The sequence below is a fragment of the Polypterus senegalus genome, chromosome 9, assembly GCF_016835505.1.
Source record: "Polypterus senegalus isolate Bchr_013 chromosome 9, ASM1683550v1, whole genome shotgun sequence".
Classification (NCBI taxonomy): domain Eukaryota; kingdom Metazoa; phylum Chordata; class Cladistia; order Polypteriformes; family Polypteridae; genus Polypterus; species Polypterus senegalus.
The window spans coordinates 32,195,151-32,210,228 of NC_053162.1; the positions used below are offsets into that span (position 1 = coordinate 32,195,151).

General features: G+C 37.9%; 1 protein-coding gene across 2 annotated transcripts in view; it reads right to left on the reverse strand.

The window, feature by feature from the left end:
- Positions 1–14,674, reverse strand: part of n4bp1 (nedd4 binding protein 1) — a 33,497-nt gene extending 18,823 nt beyond the window's left edge. For both annotated transcript variants that reach the window (XM_039762859.1, XM_039762858.1), the window contains exons 1-2: positions 14,346–14,674; positions 1,719–2,986 (exon numbers count right to left, since the gene is read on the reverse strand). In XM_039762859.1, the coding sequence (XP_039618793.1) occupies positions 1,719–2,986; positions 14,346–14,561 (1,484 nt within the window). In that variant the 5' untranslated portion in view covers positions 14,562–14,674. The remainder of the gene's footprint in view (positions 1–1,718; positions 2,987–14,345) is intronic.
- Positions 14,675–15,078: the final 404 nt, after the last annotated feature.

Here is a 15,078-nt window from a genome sequence, read left to right on the forward strand (position 1 = left end):
AGTTTTTCCTTGCCTCCACTTGGCATTTGCTGAAATTCTTCTATTTCCCCCCCTTGCTTTTGCCATTGCTTTCTCACAGAACGCTGAGCTTAAGGGCTATTTGCACTGATTTGCATATTCAAAGATGCTTTATTCTAGGAGGAGATGGGGTGGGACAGCAGGCGCGTGCACATGCGTTACTTTCACTCTGACCGGGATTTATGTAGTGGAAGAAAATAGACGTTGGCATTCACACAGATTTATGCAACTGGATTTTTTTGTGTGTACGCACATTTCCGTTTTTGTCTGTATCCCATGTTATAGTGTGAATTCTACGCACGCCGTTATGCATGAGGCCCTAGGCCTTCTGGAACAATGTGCTCTGTACAGATAAAGTCAAAGATAGAATTGTTTGGCTACAGTAACAGCGGGCATGTTTGGCACAAACCAAAGACAACACTTCAGAAAAAGAATTAACTGAAGAATGGTAGTTGAAATGTTATTGTTTGGGGTCAATTTGTGGCCTTAGGGGCCTAGGCACCTTGCAGTCGTCATCAATTAGGAATTCTGCATCATATCAAAGTGTACTGGAGGAAAATGTTAGGCATTCTGTTCGAAATTTGAAGTTGAACCAAAAAAGGACCTTTCAACATAATGATTTAACGCACACTAACAAATCCACCCAGGAATGATACAAAAAGAAGACACAGAGAGTTATGGAATGTAAGTCAAAGCTCTGATTTAAATTGCATTAGAAGTGGGGACCAGGAGGAAAGATGGGTGGGGTGTGATTTGAAACAGGGAGTATGTGCAAGAAAACTGACAAACATTTTGCAACTGAAGGAATTCTGTATGGAGGAGTAGTAAATAATTCACCAAGCCGATATCAGAGACTGGTGGGTAGTTATGCAAATCACCTACCAAAAGTAATTTCTGCTAATGGGGGCAATACCTGCTTCTGAGGCCAAGGATGTACTTACTTTCTCCCCAGTAGACCATTATATCTACTGATATTTTTGTTGAATAAATGATTAAAAATTTATCAGATGTGTTTACATTCAAGTACTATGTATCATTTTTATCTGTAGGCACTGTCTGCCTGTTCAAATATGGTGAAAAAGTCAACAATTTCCATACTTACTTTTTCACATGATGGTATACACACAAGTGATTTTCTGCTCACACTTATATTTCTGGCAAATTTCAGCCATTAGTATTATTCCACAGTGATGGTTATTATATAAAGATACAAAGGAATTAAAACTAGAGAAAAACAATTACAACCACTTCACAAAACAAAAGTTAAATACTATTTGCATGGTCCATTAAGCTAAATAAATGAAACATGATTGGCTTCAAGAGATCTCATTACTAGTTCCTATTGTACAAAACTGCAAAACAGCTTAAAAACTGAAATTTTTTAAAAGTGGGCATTCAACAATCATGCAGTCATTCATACTATACCTGTAAAGTAGAAAAGTAATCATTTGAACAAATTTTACAGTGTGTTCAAAGTCCTTGTCAGCTTTATTATAGAGGTAAGAACACATGGAACACCAGCTATACACATGGAGACACATAAATGTCAGAAAAGTAACTTCTAGCATTTTGTTTCTAGACAATTACCTATTAATGAAATCCCCTTAACAAAAAAGACTGCATCTAATAAGAAACAGAGGGAGGAAACACAGATACTGTGACTGCAAGAAGATTTAAGAGCTATTGACTTTGGTACTCACGTCATGGCTACATTGCTCCCATCAATGATGATGTGCTTCAGCTCCTCTCTACCTGGTTTGTTCTCTAGGATGAGCTTGTAAGGTGTTTTCAGCGACTCTTTAAAGCGTTTGTCCCCAGTCACAGGGGAAGCATTTGTCTCTATTGATGAGCGGAAAGACTTATGTGTTACAGTTGTGGGGGCACCCTGCAGTGGAGGGGAAACTATAGGATGTTCTAGGCACGATCCCCTTAATTGGTGTGTTGCTGTCACAGAATTCTGGGTGATGTGCTGCTTTGAGTTTCCCCTTGCAATAAAGTTATGTTCTGTTTGGGTTAAGTCAATAAAAGGACCATCTGTCTCCACATCCTCTGGGCTCTGTGTTTGCACTACCAGGGATGGGGAGTCCCTTGTTTTGAAAGCCCTACTTGACCCAGCTTGATTAAGACTTTCTTTTGCTTTGCTGCATGATTCAGTCTGTCTCAGACTCTCTTGGGCTATACGGTCCAGCAGTACAAGAGGTTCTGCCATTTGGCCCATCTCATCAATTACCTTGACAACAATATCCTGCTGGTACCCCATTGTTTTGAAAAAGTTCACTAGGCACTTATAATTTGTTTCAGGACTAACTTCCTTTGTTACACTGCTATTCACAAACATAACAGAATCATCAGACTCTGAGGCATCTCCATCTGTCTGTAAAGAGGTACAAGGGCTGGATACCTCTGAAGAAAACTGACGCTTAGTGCTTCTCTCCTCACAGGAAGATGACCTTCTTTTGCATGGTGGACGTTCTCGGGTAGGGTCACTTAGTACAGTGTCCAATATTTGGTTGGTTAGCTCTGTTACAGGGGTGCCAGCCTTACTCCTGTCCGCTTGAGCAGCCACAAGTGTGACTGCTTCTGTTGGCATGGTCCCTTGGCTTAGAGTTAGGAGTTCCTGCTTCAAGCTGCTGGGCAGCAACATAAGCTCCATAGCATATTTATCAGAGTGAGATTCTACAAAGTTTCTAAAATCTTTTTTAACCAATATGTCCAACTCTGGTGGTAGGCATGGTCTATCTTGAAAAAGCTTGACCATTTGCTGAACTTGGCTCTTTGCCATGATGACAGCTTCAGCAGTTCCACGAATGTGTAGCAGGCCTGTTTGCACTACAAGAACATCAGCGCTACTAGCCTGCAGAATTGCATGAAGGAAGAATTTGTCTGCACCATCGAAGATGCAGTGCATGTCTTTCGGATACGTCTCAGTCTCCTCTAATTCAGGATGGCACAGACCTTTGACATATTCCTGGAGAAAACAAAGATACAAAAGGGATTGGAATGAAAATGTTATCCAAAAAAAAAAATCAATTTAGGGAAAATGAAAAATGAAGGTGGGTGTGCACCAAGGAATGTCAAAAGCAAATTACAGAGAACGAAAAGAATAGTTTCAAATATCCACACCTTGTTATTTAACAACTTCCACATACGTTCTACTCATTTTAATATTTTTTCTATTGTTTAAACAACACCCCTCATATTATCAACACCCTGTTATATAAAATTTATGGAAAATCTGCTGCTGTTCAAGGCAGGGTTACATTATTATTATTTATTCATTCAACTGATGCCTTAATTCAAAGACACTTTAAATTACCATGGTGCAAATCACCATTTGAGAACTTTAATTTGAAGTGAACTGTTCAGGGGAACACAGAGTCAAAGGTGGGGACTGAAACACAACCTTATGGATTTACAGATTTTCTTTAACTTTACCTGGGCCTACAGCAACAACTGACAATGTTCAAAACTGCTTTCCCAGTAGATAGATAGATCGATAGATACTTTATTAATCCCAAAGGGAAATTCACATACTCCAGCAGCAGCATACTGATAAAGAACAATATTAAAGAGTCATAACAATGAAGGTATAACAAACAGACAATTTTGTATAATATTGTTTACCCCCCCCCTCCCCTGGGTGAAATTGAAGAGTCACATAGTGTGGGGGGAGGAACGATCTCCTCAATCTGTCAGTGGAGCAGGACAGTGACAGCAGTCTGTCGATGAAGCTGCTCCTCTGTCTGGAGATGATCCTTTTCAGTGGATGCAGTGGATTTTTTGAGTTATTGACAGAAGCCTGCTCAGTGCCTGTCGCTCTGCCACGGATGTCGAAATGTCCAGCTCCATGTTTACAATACAGCCTGCCTTCCTCACCAGTTCGTCCAGGTGTGACGCGTCCCTCTTCTGGCAGCTGGCAAAGTCAGTTGTGAAAGAGGCTTTAACAGCAGTTCATAGCCATCTTTGGTCCCACCACAATTTCCTTTGACCACTCTGTTCACATGAAGGGCATTTAAGGTGCTAAGGTGTTTTACTGAATTGAAAACCACAATGTTGCTGGTCCAGTCCCTGTCCAGTGCTGTTTTGAAGTTTATGAACACCTATAGTTGTTTAAATGCCACAAATTTTATACAAAAATATTTTATCAAAGCTAGCCCCTTTCTACAATAAAAGTCTTACAACAATAGACTTTACTTACTCCTCATATAAAGTGATGCATACAATACAAAATGAAGAATGACAAGATGTACTAGATTACAAAATGAATTGTAACCAGGTGCTAAAATAACTGGGTAACAAGCTAGCCAAAGAATCAATCACCATGAAAGATTTACAGAGGCAACAGAATCAGTCAGTGGGGCTTTACTTATATACTGTACCTTAGTGTAATACCATAACCTAAAGATGACCTCAGAAAGTGTTCAAGATGTTCACCATTGAGGTGAGGATTACAGATTTAACTTTTCTAGCATATGGTAGAATAAATGTATAACTAAGTGCAAAAGATTATCCCACAGATCAAGAAGACAACTCGAATGAGGCCCAAAAGCACATCCAATTATCTCTAGACATCTCTTGGTATAAACTGAGCATGAATGTGAAGGTATCCAGAAGAAGACTACTCTAAAAACAAATCTCTGTTCATATGAAGACTTCAGAAGACCAACGGAATGATCCTACAGATAGTTGGAAGAATATTCATATAATGGAAGAGTTTAAAAACAGATCTGTAAGGTTACAAAAAATGACATGCTTAGCAAAAAAAAACTTTATTCTACCAAGTGCTAAATTTAGGGCTGCTTTCCTCCTCTAGGACCACAAAGTAGCAGATTAACTTAAATGGATAATAATATATTCCAGACATATCTGTTTTTTTGTCAGTTCTCTTATAAAATCATAAAAAATAAATGTGAGTGGGTCAATTTGCTTCACAACAAAAAGACCAGAGAAAAGAAGGAGTGGTAAAAACGTAGACCTAAAAAGACAGTTGTTGTTTGGCTTCTACAACAGTGTTCATTTAAGTGGTTACTCTGATGGCTAAGCAATAAGTGATGAAAATCTGGTACAGTACAAAGCACATGGAAATTCTAAGGCCTTGTCTGGAAACTGTGGGTTTTGTGCAAAAACTTAAAAGCAAGTGACAGGTAGTGTGAAGAGGGGGAAAAAGTCTTCTTAAATTCACTGTCACACCTATGTTCCATGGGGCTGTCTTGTTCTTTAGAGGAAAGGCATGTGAGAATATTCCTGTCAAGGCAGAACAAATTTCTAATACTGATGAAGGCTGTGCCAGTAACAAGGAAGCACTGCTGTAGTTCCATTTTCAAACTTTATAATTGCTCTCTGGTTTCAGATTTCTAATAGTTTGAGAGCAGCAGTCATACGGTGTCCAAAAAAATCTGTCAGATTCATGAAAAAGTCAGGGTCTGACTAATCTACAGTAGATGTCAGTTTTGCATCTGTTCTCTTGATCACAGACTTTATATGGTCTTACATATGACAAAGAGTCTCTGACTTTCTTTAGAAATTCTGGCCAATGCTTTTTATAATTAATAAATATATTAACCATTACAATAATCATAACCAGAATGATATGAAATCATAAAATACGAGTGATGAAGAACTATTCTTACCTCAGAGAACAACAATAAAAAAATGACAAAATGCCCAGAGAGTCAGAAGACCTCAATGGACAGAAACGGTAAGTGGTGTTCACTACTGCTACTATGGTATTTTCAGATTAACATTGTAAATGATTATGATCTCAGATTAACCTGGATGGCATAAACTGTCGGCACCACCACTGATGGTAATATCTTAACATTTTCAACAATTAATATTAGTAGTTATAAAGTGTTTACATGTGTTTAAACACTTCCTTTCGAGTTGTGTGCATAGACTGGATCTTACTAAACAGAACTTCCTAGTCCATTTCACTAGTGCTCTCAAACAATATCTGTAATAAATTTTAAGTCTACAATGTCAATGGATTTATCCAACTGCAAAACATAAATAAATAAATAAATGCTTGTTTGTATTTTCTCCGTCAGCACATGATGCATACAGTTGATCAACATCAGATCTGACCTGTAATATCCAATAATGAGATCAAGTTCATTCACCTGAAGATATTTTCTTTCAGGACAAAATTTGCCATGTCTTTTGCTGCTGCTAAAAGCAACTTGTGCACAATTATGTTTGTCATTTGCTTTGTTATAAGCCTAATGCACAGCTTCAATTGTCTTAGACTTTCTGAAAATAACCAATTCATAATTTTTTGGATACAGTATTCTGAAGTTGCAAAAGCTAATCTGGATAGCAAGTCCCCAGGTTTCATCTTAAAATAAAGGGGAATGTAAGTGACCTTTAGGCACTAATTGCAAACAATATTTTAGTACAACAGACATAACGGTGAGAACTTATTTTCAGCTTCTGTTCATGTATATTTGAATTTACTGCCAGCAGCATTTTCTGGAAACTTTTGTTTTAATTTGGTTGTAAGACGTTTGGATTGATGATTCAAAAAATGCATTATGCTCATTAGCTCCTTGGTATCTAAGGGCACCATACTCAAGCCGCCGATTAATTTATTTTTTAATCTCTGGAATGCAAATTGGTTTAACACTAAACTTAATCACACCATTCAACTACTGGTAAGAATCAGACTGATTTTCAAGTACAAGAAATGATTATATAAAATCAAGATACATGATTAAGGATATAAATGCAAACAGGGTAACAAAATTGTGGGTTTGAGTTCTGACTCAGGACCTGTCAGTGTGGAGCTTAAACATTTTCCTTTTGTCCCTTACATTTAAAACCTGTATTAGTTTTTTTGGTGACTCTGCATTAATACCGTATGAGTAACTATAGGCATTTGCACGACTGTGGCATTTTGTCATTCTTAATGCCAATGTAGTGCGACAGAAATAATCCTTGGCAGCCCTGATTCTGAACTGAATTTAGCAAGATCAATAATAAATCAATCGATCATTTTATTAATAACACACTTTTCTTCATTATATTTTTTTCTCCATGGACCTCATACAATATTCTTACAAAAGAGCAAATGCTGCTAACCAACTTCAGACCTAGGCATCAGTTTCTACAATGACATCAACATACATAACAGGGGCCACAGAAATCTACTGCTTACCTATTCTTGTGCTAACCAATATACAAGGGGTGATCAAAAAGATCTGCATCTGACAGAGATATAGTAAAACCAAACAAATTTTCATTTTTCAATGCAAAACTATGTAACACTAATATACTTGTTATGTCATTTATAAAGTTTCAAAAAACTTTTGCCTTGCTTGTGCAGCTATTCTTATGAAGCAAATTTGTCTTAATCATTGGCATAATGCGTCCTTACAGAGATAGCTCTTCAGATTGGGTAAGTGGTGGAAGCCACAGAGGAACAGGTCTGAAGAACTCGAGTGCCATCTCTTACAATCCATAGTTTTGAAGAGCAGTTTGAACGTGCCTTGGAGGAGGAGAGGGATGGCCAACAGCTTTACTTGCTTCTTTCCCCTAATTGACTCACTGCTACAAACAGCAAAGCAAATATAGTTAATATTTGATACGTTATGAGGGCCTTTTGAATATTTAACCAATATGGACTGCAACATCAACATCATACAAAATTGTGCAAATGATTTAAACAGCACTTGTTTATTTGGTGTTTTTAGAATCAACATGCTCCCACAATCTTGATTGATGTGGGTCATGGTAGTAAACATATCCAAGATTCGTCTTTAGTTATTAAACGACTCTTAGACATCTTGCCTGAAGAAGAGGCCCGAATTGCCTTGAAAGCTTGCATATTCTAATCTTTTTAGTTGTCCAATAAAAGGTGTCATTTTGCTTGACTTCTCACCACATCCATAAAGGTTAACACGGTATAACACCCTAGTACTAAACACCTCCTTATTTAGGAGGTGGCTTTGATGCCACCAGAAGCCGTGATACATCATTTCAGTAGTCAATGTTTTTTTGCACTCAATATACATAGTCCTTGGTTAATTGTTTATGAAAAAATTCACTCAACTAACCCACACCACAATTAATTTCTATAGTGTCAGCTACCTCACAGACCATTGTCAGCAATTCTCTATTATGAGTCATTCCATGGTGATGACATTTCCTCTGCCAGACCTAGACATACTTTTCAAGAGATGCAATACCTCAACAAAATTCTGAAGTCCATCACCTGACTATGGCATATGAAGGAGACTAGTTCTAAAATGTGATGAATAATTAAGATTGTTTGGTTTTTGGTCTCTATGTTGACTTGTCTCTGAAATGTAGACATACAATATACTTCAAAAATGTTAGAAACTTGAAACTCACATTTTTTAACATGTGGGAGATAACTTTTGACCATTTAAGAAATTAGCTATTGTTTCCAAGTTTAGTCTCAAAACGTTTAGATTGCCCCTCATATGAAAAAATGGTCCATTCCTGCCTTTAAGCTAACTTATGTTAACCTTAGTTATTTAATCTAGTGACTAGTTTCTGCCTTAGATCTGTAAAGTCTGAAATACAAATATATATGGTTTATTCTATAAACACCTGAGAGTTTTATAAGTAGTAGCTGTCAGTTAATCTGCAGGTTTTACTTGTTTCAAATGAAAAGTCATAAATCGCAAAGAACATTTTTTTTTTTTTTATCTCTGTTTCCAACACTGAAACACTATAAGGTAGCTGACTTGCTTGAAGTTATATAGTGAGTCAATAGTGGCAACTGACAGTTTTATGACAGTTATTGTCATAAAACGCATAATCAAAGCTGCTCCACACAGTGGCTTCACAGAGTAAAGGGATAATTCACTATTAAATATAAGTATGATACCACATTATAAAAGCATGGTGGAAAAAGATGATCAAAAAATACTGCATCCTTCCCATCATTATTTCAATCTGTGCCTGTTCAATGTAAAGCTTAAGAACTATTAAGGAATAATGCTTAACAAAATTAAACAAGATAAAGCTGTAAAAAAAAAAAAGTTAGTGCTACTGCCTCACAGATCCAGAAATCTACAATAGAATTTTGCCAGTAGTTGCTGTACATGTGGAGTGTGCACATTCTATGTCTTTTAATTTTTCAAATAATACTACTGCTTTTGTGTCTGTTTGTTTTCCTTCCACATCTACAAAAATGCAGATTATGTTAACTGGCTAGCCCCTGTACAAGTGTGGATGAATGCAAACTTTTTTAATGGACTGGTGCACTGTTTAGAGCTGCTCCCTGCTCAGCAGCCTAATGGCCTGGTACGCCATCCAGGGCTGCTCCCTGCTCAGCAGCTAAGGCTGATGGGACAGACCCTAACACCCGCAATCTTCTTTTTGTATAATCGCAAGCCATTTAGGTTGGTCCTAACCTTTCTGAAAATAAAGATAAATATTATAATATGCTCCTCTGATCATATACCTTTGCTGCATCTTCATAAAATTCCAGCATATTACTAAAACATAAACTATCCGGGTAAACACAAGATGACTCTACACTAATATAAATTCCTTAAAAATTGTTTACATTAATTTAACTGTGATGCACATGAAGCTTAGTGGCAGATAATGTGAAAAATGTTATGAGGCTGTTGAGTAATTTAACAGGAAAAATAACTTTCAATGTATAGGAATTTCCCTGTGTGGAGTGATTTGATCTCTGTGGGGAAAAAAAAAGAGGTGTGTGTGTACAATCATTGAGCATCTTTTAACAACACAACCACTAATATCGCTGTTCTGTCAGCTGCATATTCATACTGTGAAGCTTCCGTTATACCACATCACAAAGGTGTTCTATTGGACTCGGATTCAGTGACTAGGAAGGACAATGAAGAACACTGAACTTATTGTCATGTACATTAAACCAGTTTGAAATTACTTTTGCTTATTAAAATGGTGCACTATCATGCTCTAGAAGACGGGTAAATTGTGGCCATGGGATGCACATGGGCAGTAACAATACTCAAACAGGCACTGTCATTCAAGTAATAATGGAGTGGTATTAACAGGGCCAAAGCATGCCAAGAAATAATTTCACTCACCATTACACTACCCCCACAAACCTGGGGCCTCATGTATAACGCCATGCGTAGAACTCGCACTATAACATGGCGTAAGCACAAAAGCCGAAATGTGCTTATGCACAGAAAAATCCAGATGCAGGAATCTGTGCATACGCAAACTTCCACGTTCTTCCGCTACATAAATCCCAATCAGCGTGAAAAGTAACGCTCGTGCACGCGCTTTATGTAATGCCCCAACTCCTCCCAGAATTATGCCTCTTTGAATATGCAAATGAATATAAATTGCCCTTAAGCTCAGCCTTCTGTGAAAAGACAATGGGAAAAGCACGGGGGAAAATATAAGAATTTCAGCGAATACCAAGTGGAGGCAAAGGAAAAACATACTATTTGTTCAAATAAACCGTGGTATAATCAACAAAAGGAAGTTGATCGAGTGACATAGCATGTTGGAGAATCTTGAAAGCTCACGTTCACAAAACCGCACAGTGCCGGAAATAAAAAAGAAGTCACATATCAAAGTCGCCGTGAAAAGGCGAGTTGTAGCCCACTGTCTGAGTGTCATATGAAAGCTTATTAGGGTACAGAGAAAAAAAGGCACACAGTGGGGAAAAAGCACGAAATGTCAACTTCAATCTCGACATTTCCACTTTGTTCACGTAGTTTATTTTGTCATTAAAGTAGAACATCATAAACTTCATCTTAAAATCGTTTAATTAACCAGTTTCTCAAATCACATCGTAATTAAAGTAGCACGTTAAATGCTTTGTTTTGTATTTGATCTTCTATGTGCTCTATGTGTGTGAATCACTACTTGCTTCTTAAACTGGCTCTCTTCCTCCAACTGGACACAGAGTCCATTACATTCGTGATATTACAGCTCTCTGAATAACTAAAATACTGAGATGTATACGTGATATCATTTTTATGATGATAGGAGTTAAAGTACGTTATTAAACATGAGTTTCACGGCGCAGTGATTGTGTGCAACCTTCGATGAAATAATTTATTGCAGCAGTACTCAGGGGCGGCTCTAGGTTTGTGGTGGCACTGGGCAGAGGAAGAATAGATGGCTCCTTCGCCCGCCAATGTCAGTAAAGTAGCTTATGCACGGTGGATGGCCACGTCCGTTGCAGACACTGCATAGCCGCCTCGTGCTCATGAAACAAGCATTTAACTTTTGCCGAAATATGTTGCTGTGTTTTTAGCTGTGTTGTTATTTTCTCTTTCTGTTTTATATTTAATATATATTGGCATAGCCGTCACTGTAGTCCTTGTTTTTCTTTCCCCAAATACCCAATCACCACACAATCAGCTCTGTAATAGAAGTTAAGCCATCTGTAAGCTTAGCGCCGATTCTTCAAAACGTTTAAGGAACATTGAAATATCTTCGTAGTACATGTTTAATTATTCTATCCTTCACAACACTCCTAGTGAAGAATATTGATTATTTAAATGAAGTTAAAGTTTTATCTGTATAATATAATAAACATATTTTGCTGCATTTCACCTTAAAAATGATATTGTCATCATATGTAAATACGCGCTTTATAAAGTGGCTTAGGTTGTGTGATATTATAACTGTAGTGTAAGTTTACAGTGAGGTGATTGTACTTATAAGTACAAACAGTTCTACAAGGTGCAATTGATTAAGTGCGTTTATAGTTTTTGGGATGAAACTGTTTCTGAACCGCGAGGTCCGTACAAGAAAGGCTTTGAAACGTATTGTCGTGGCTGAGACAGCGTGTACTTGAAGCTGTATACCGATAATTCTCTTTATGATCAGCTGCTGCTGTGATTCACACTCAGATACAGTGATATAAATACTCCGAGTGCTGCAGTGAGAGTAATATGGAAAAAGATGATCCGCTGTGGCAACTCCTAACGGGAGGAGCTGAAAGAAGAAGAAGAAGGTGCAGTAAGAGTAACAACGCTAAAGCAGTTATGGTATTTGGAATACTATGGCTGTTCCCTGGACCATTAATATTGTTACAAGTTAATTACAATCAGATGTATTACACTAATAAACAATATGCGGTTAGTTTCAGTGTATTTATAAAGCTGCGTCAGGAAAATAAGGTGTAACCACACAGGAAGAGTAGCATTGCTTTGACGCTGGGTGCTGCCAGTCTGCAAAACCGAGCGGAGAACTTGCGTACGACAAGGTATGAGGTACTGTGGAAAGGTGCGTGGCTTTACGCCAAGTGTAGGTTTTATACATCGCAATTTGAACGTGGAAAAGTTCTTACGCAACATTTCTGTGTTTACGCACCGTTTATACATGAGGCCCCTGGACTGTTGACACAAGGAAGGTTGGGGTCATGGATTCATACTGTTGGAGCCAAACTCTGATTCTAGCATAGGCCTCAACAGAAATTGAGATTCACAAGACTAGGTTACATTTTTCAAGCTTTAGCTGTCCAGTTTTATTACACTATTATAATAAACAGTAAACAAATAGGTGTCTTTTCACAAATAATCAGAAGAACTAGAAGTTGTGCATGCCACATCAACCAACCCCAGACCATACCCAATGAGATACAAGGGGACAAATTTACTCCTTTTCATAAAACAAAGATTGGTAATATAGGCATGGGTAGTGTTGTTTTATGCTATTTGGAGGTTGCTAATAAAGAATATGATAACATCTTTGATATTTGATTTTTACAGATGTTCCTAACCTTCTAAAAGCCACTCCCAGAAGGTAGAAAATGACACATTTCAAACACAAGTATGCAAGGTATCGTTTTCAAAAGTCATAGATTAAGGATAGTATATTATTTTGGATTCTTTATTAGGATCTAGCCCCCTATGGACCCCTCTCTAAGGGTGAAAAATGGCATATTTCTATTATAATCAGTATTTTGAATTTTAAACATTTACATTGAAGCACACATTTTAACATTTCAAATATTTGACATGACTTTTCTTGTTTATTATGTACTTCTGCCTCATGAAGGAAATCATTACATTTCTCATGAACATCCCGAATTTGTCTGGCCAATGTTAATTCAGACTTTTTATCCCTTTTAACTGCTCTCACATACTCATAAGCCTCACTGTTTATGCTGGAAGTCTTTGTCTTGGATATATTATACATCTCTTCTTTTTTTTTTGTTTCTAAATGTTTTTTATTAGGTTCTTAAAGAGGAGTCCACGGTTAATAATTAATATCTTACTACTTACAATATCTAAATCAATCTAAATGCACAACTGTGATACAGAGGTCTAGAAATAAGTAATTCAACAAGGAGTCGCCTCTAATTAACCTGGTGGAATAAAACAAGCATCTTCAGGAATTTGCACTAATCAGACAAATTTAAAATCCCCTGCCAAAGTAGAGATCTTAGGAGCATACAGAAGAAGATAAAGTGATAGCAATGTCAGCTATAAAAACTGGTAACAAAGAGTCAACAATGCTATTCCTGTGGGTATATTCGCTGTCCATCAATCACTACGTAGATCGATTACGTAGTGGGAAATTAGCTTTTTACAGAGGCTCGTTAAATAACTAATACATAATTAAATACACACACCAGAAAGACTAAAATGAAAGAAAACTCCTGACTTGGCAGTTACAGTCTCAGTGAGGCATTATACAGGCGCATTGGTTTTCGTATACAGAAACAGCAGTAGCCTTTCTTGACACACTTCTGCTGAATAAATCGTTGGCTGAAAGTACACTATTTGCCACTGTCAGAGGCAGAATGTGTTCGTTCTCTTCTCTGCTACCACAAGATGGTCCACAGTGCGTTCCAACATTATGGCTACCTTCTTAACAGGCTTGACGATTAAGTGAGAGTCTTCTGAAATGATATTAACCAGCACAGCACACCACAGTGTGGAAATCGCACTATTACCTTAAATAACTATAATTTTAATATAACGTTTTATAAATTGCAATATTAGGAAAATAACTATAAACGTAGTAGGGTAAATGCGCCTGTTTTGGTAACTTCCCTGATGCACTTACGGACTGTACATGTTTTTACATACGGTCGTCATATTGGCCAATTTTTCTATAAGGCACAATTGCTCTTACATTCTACTGATCATTCCTATAAACATACATGCCCTTTATTTTCTCTCCTTCGTGGTTCCACGTGCAATGTCACGCTTGGAAATAGCCAGACTATATTTTTTTCCCCCTTTCCATTCCTTATCATACATTCTGGACACTTCGATTTTCTGTGCTCAATCCCAGCCCCTCCAATGATATCACATACAGTCGTACACACCCTTCAAGGCTACATCTAACTTTTTCCCCCACGCATGTAGTCCCGTCATCACTCACACTACCTTGGCCCGGCGCACTGCGTCCCTGTCCCCTCGCAGCTGTACCCATATCTGTCGGCTCTCTTCTGCTAGTAGGCCGCGCTCTGAAGGATTGAAAACATTCAAATGAACCCGGAAGAGTCGTTGTAGGCGAGACGTCACTGTTTCTTTAAGGAGCGTCTGCTGGGTCTCTGGTACAGCGAATTCATCGGTCAGCAGCTCCTGTCCTATGGTAACCATATCGGCTTCTTCCAGAAAGAAAAAGCTGCCGCGTTCCTAAGTAAACTAAATAAACCGCGAACCCTTCAACCGCATGTCCATGTCAACAGACACTTGAGGAAAACCCCAATACGTCATTAGTAGGCGCGTCGCATGACGTCACCTGAGGTGACGCATGTTAGCTCATAGACATAGAATTACTAGACGCCACATGACCGCAGCATCGTACGTCAACGTCGCCGCCATATTGCGAGTGGCACTGCTGTGGCGTGAAGTAGTAGATAAAGATGCCTCACCCATGTGCTGCCTTTAATTGTACAAACCGCTGTACACTCCAAACCAGATCCCGGGAAATTACATTTCATAGGTAAGGCTGAACAATTGTTTTGGTTATATTTGGCCATTAGAAAATCCCGTTTTGCATTTATGTGCTCAAGTGAACCTCCAAACAAAGTTTTGGCTAAACGTATTTAGTCACTAACTGTGTTGATCGTTGTTAGCTGTTAACATTTCTCAAACTTTGAAGGTTTCCTAAAGA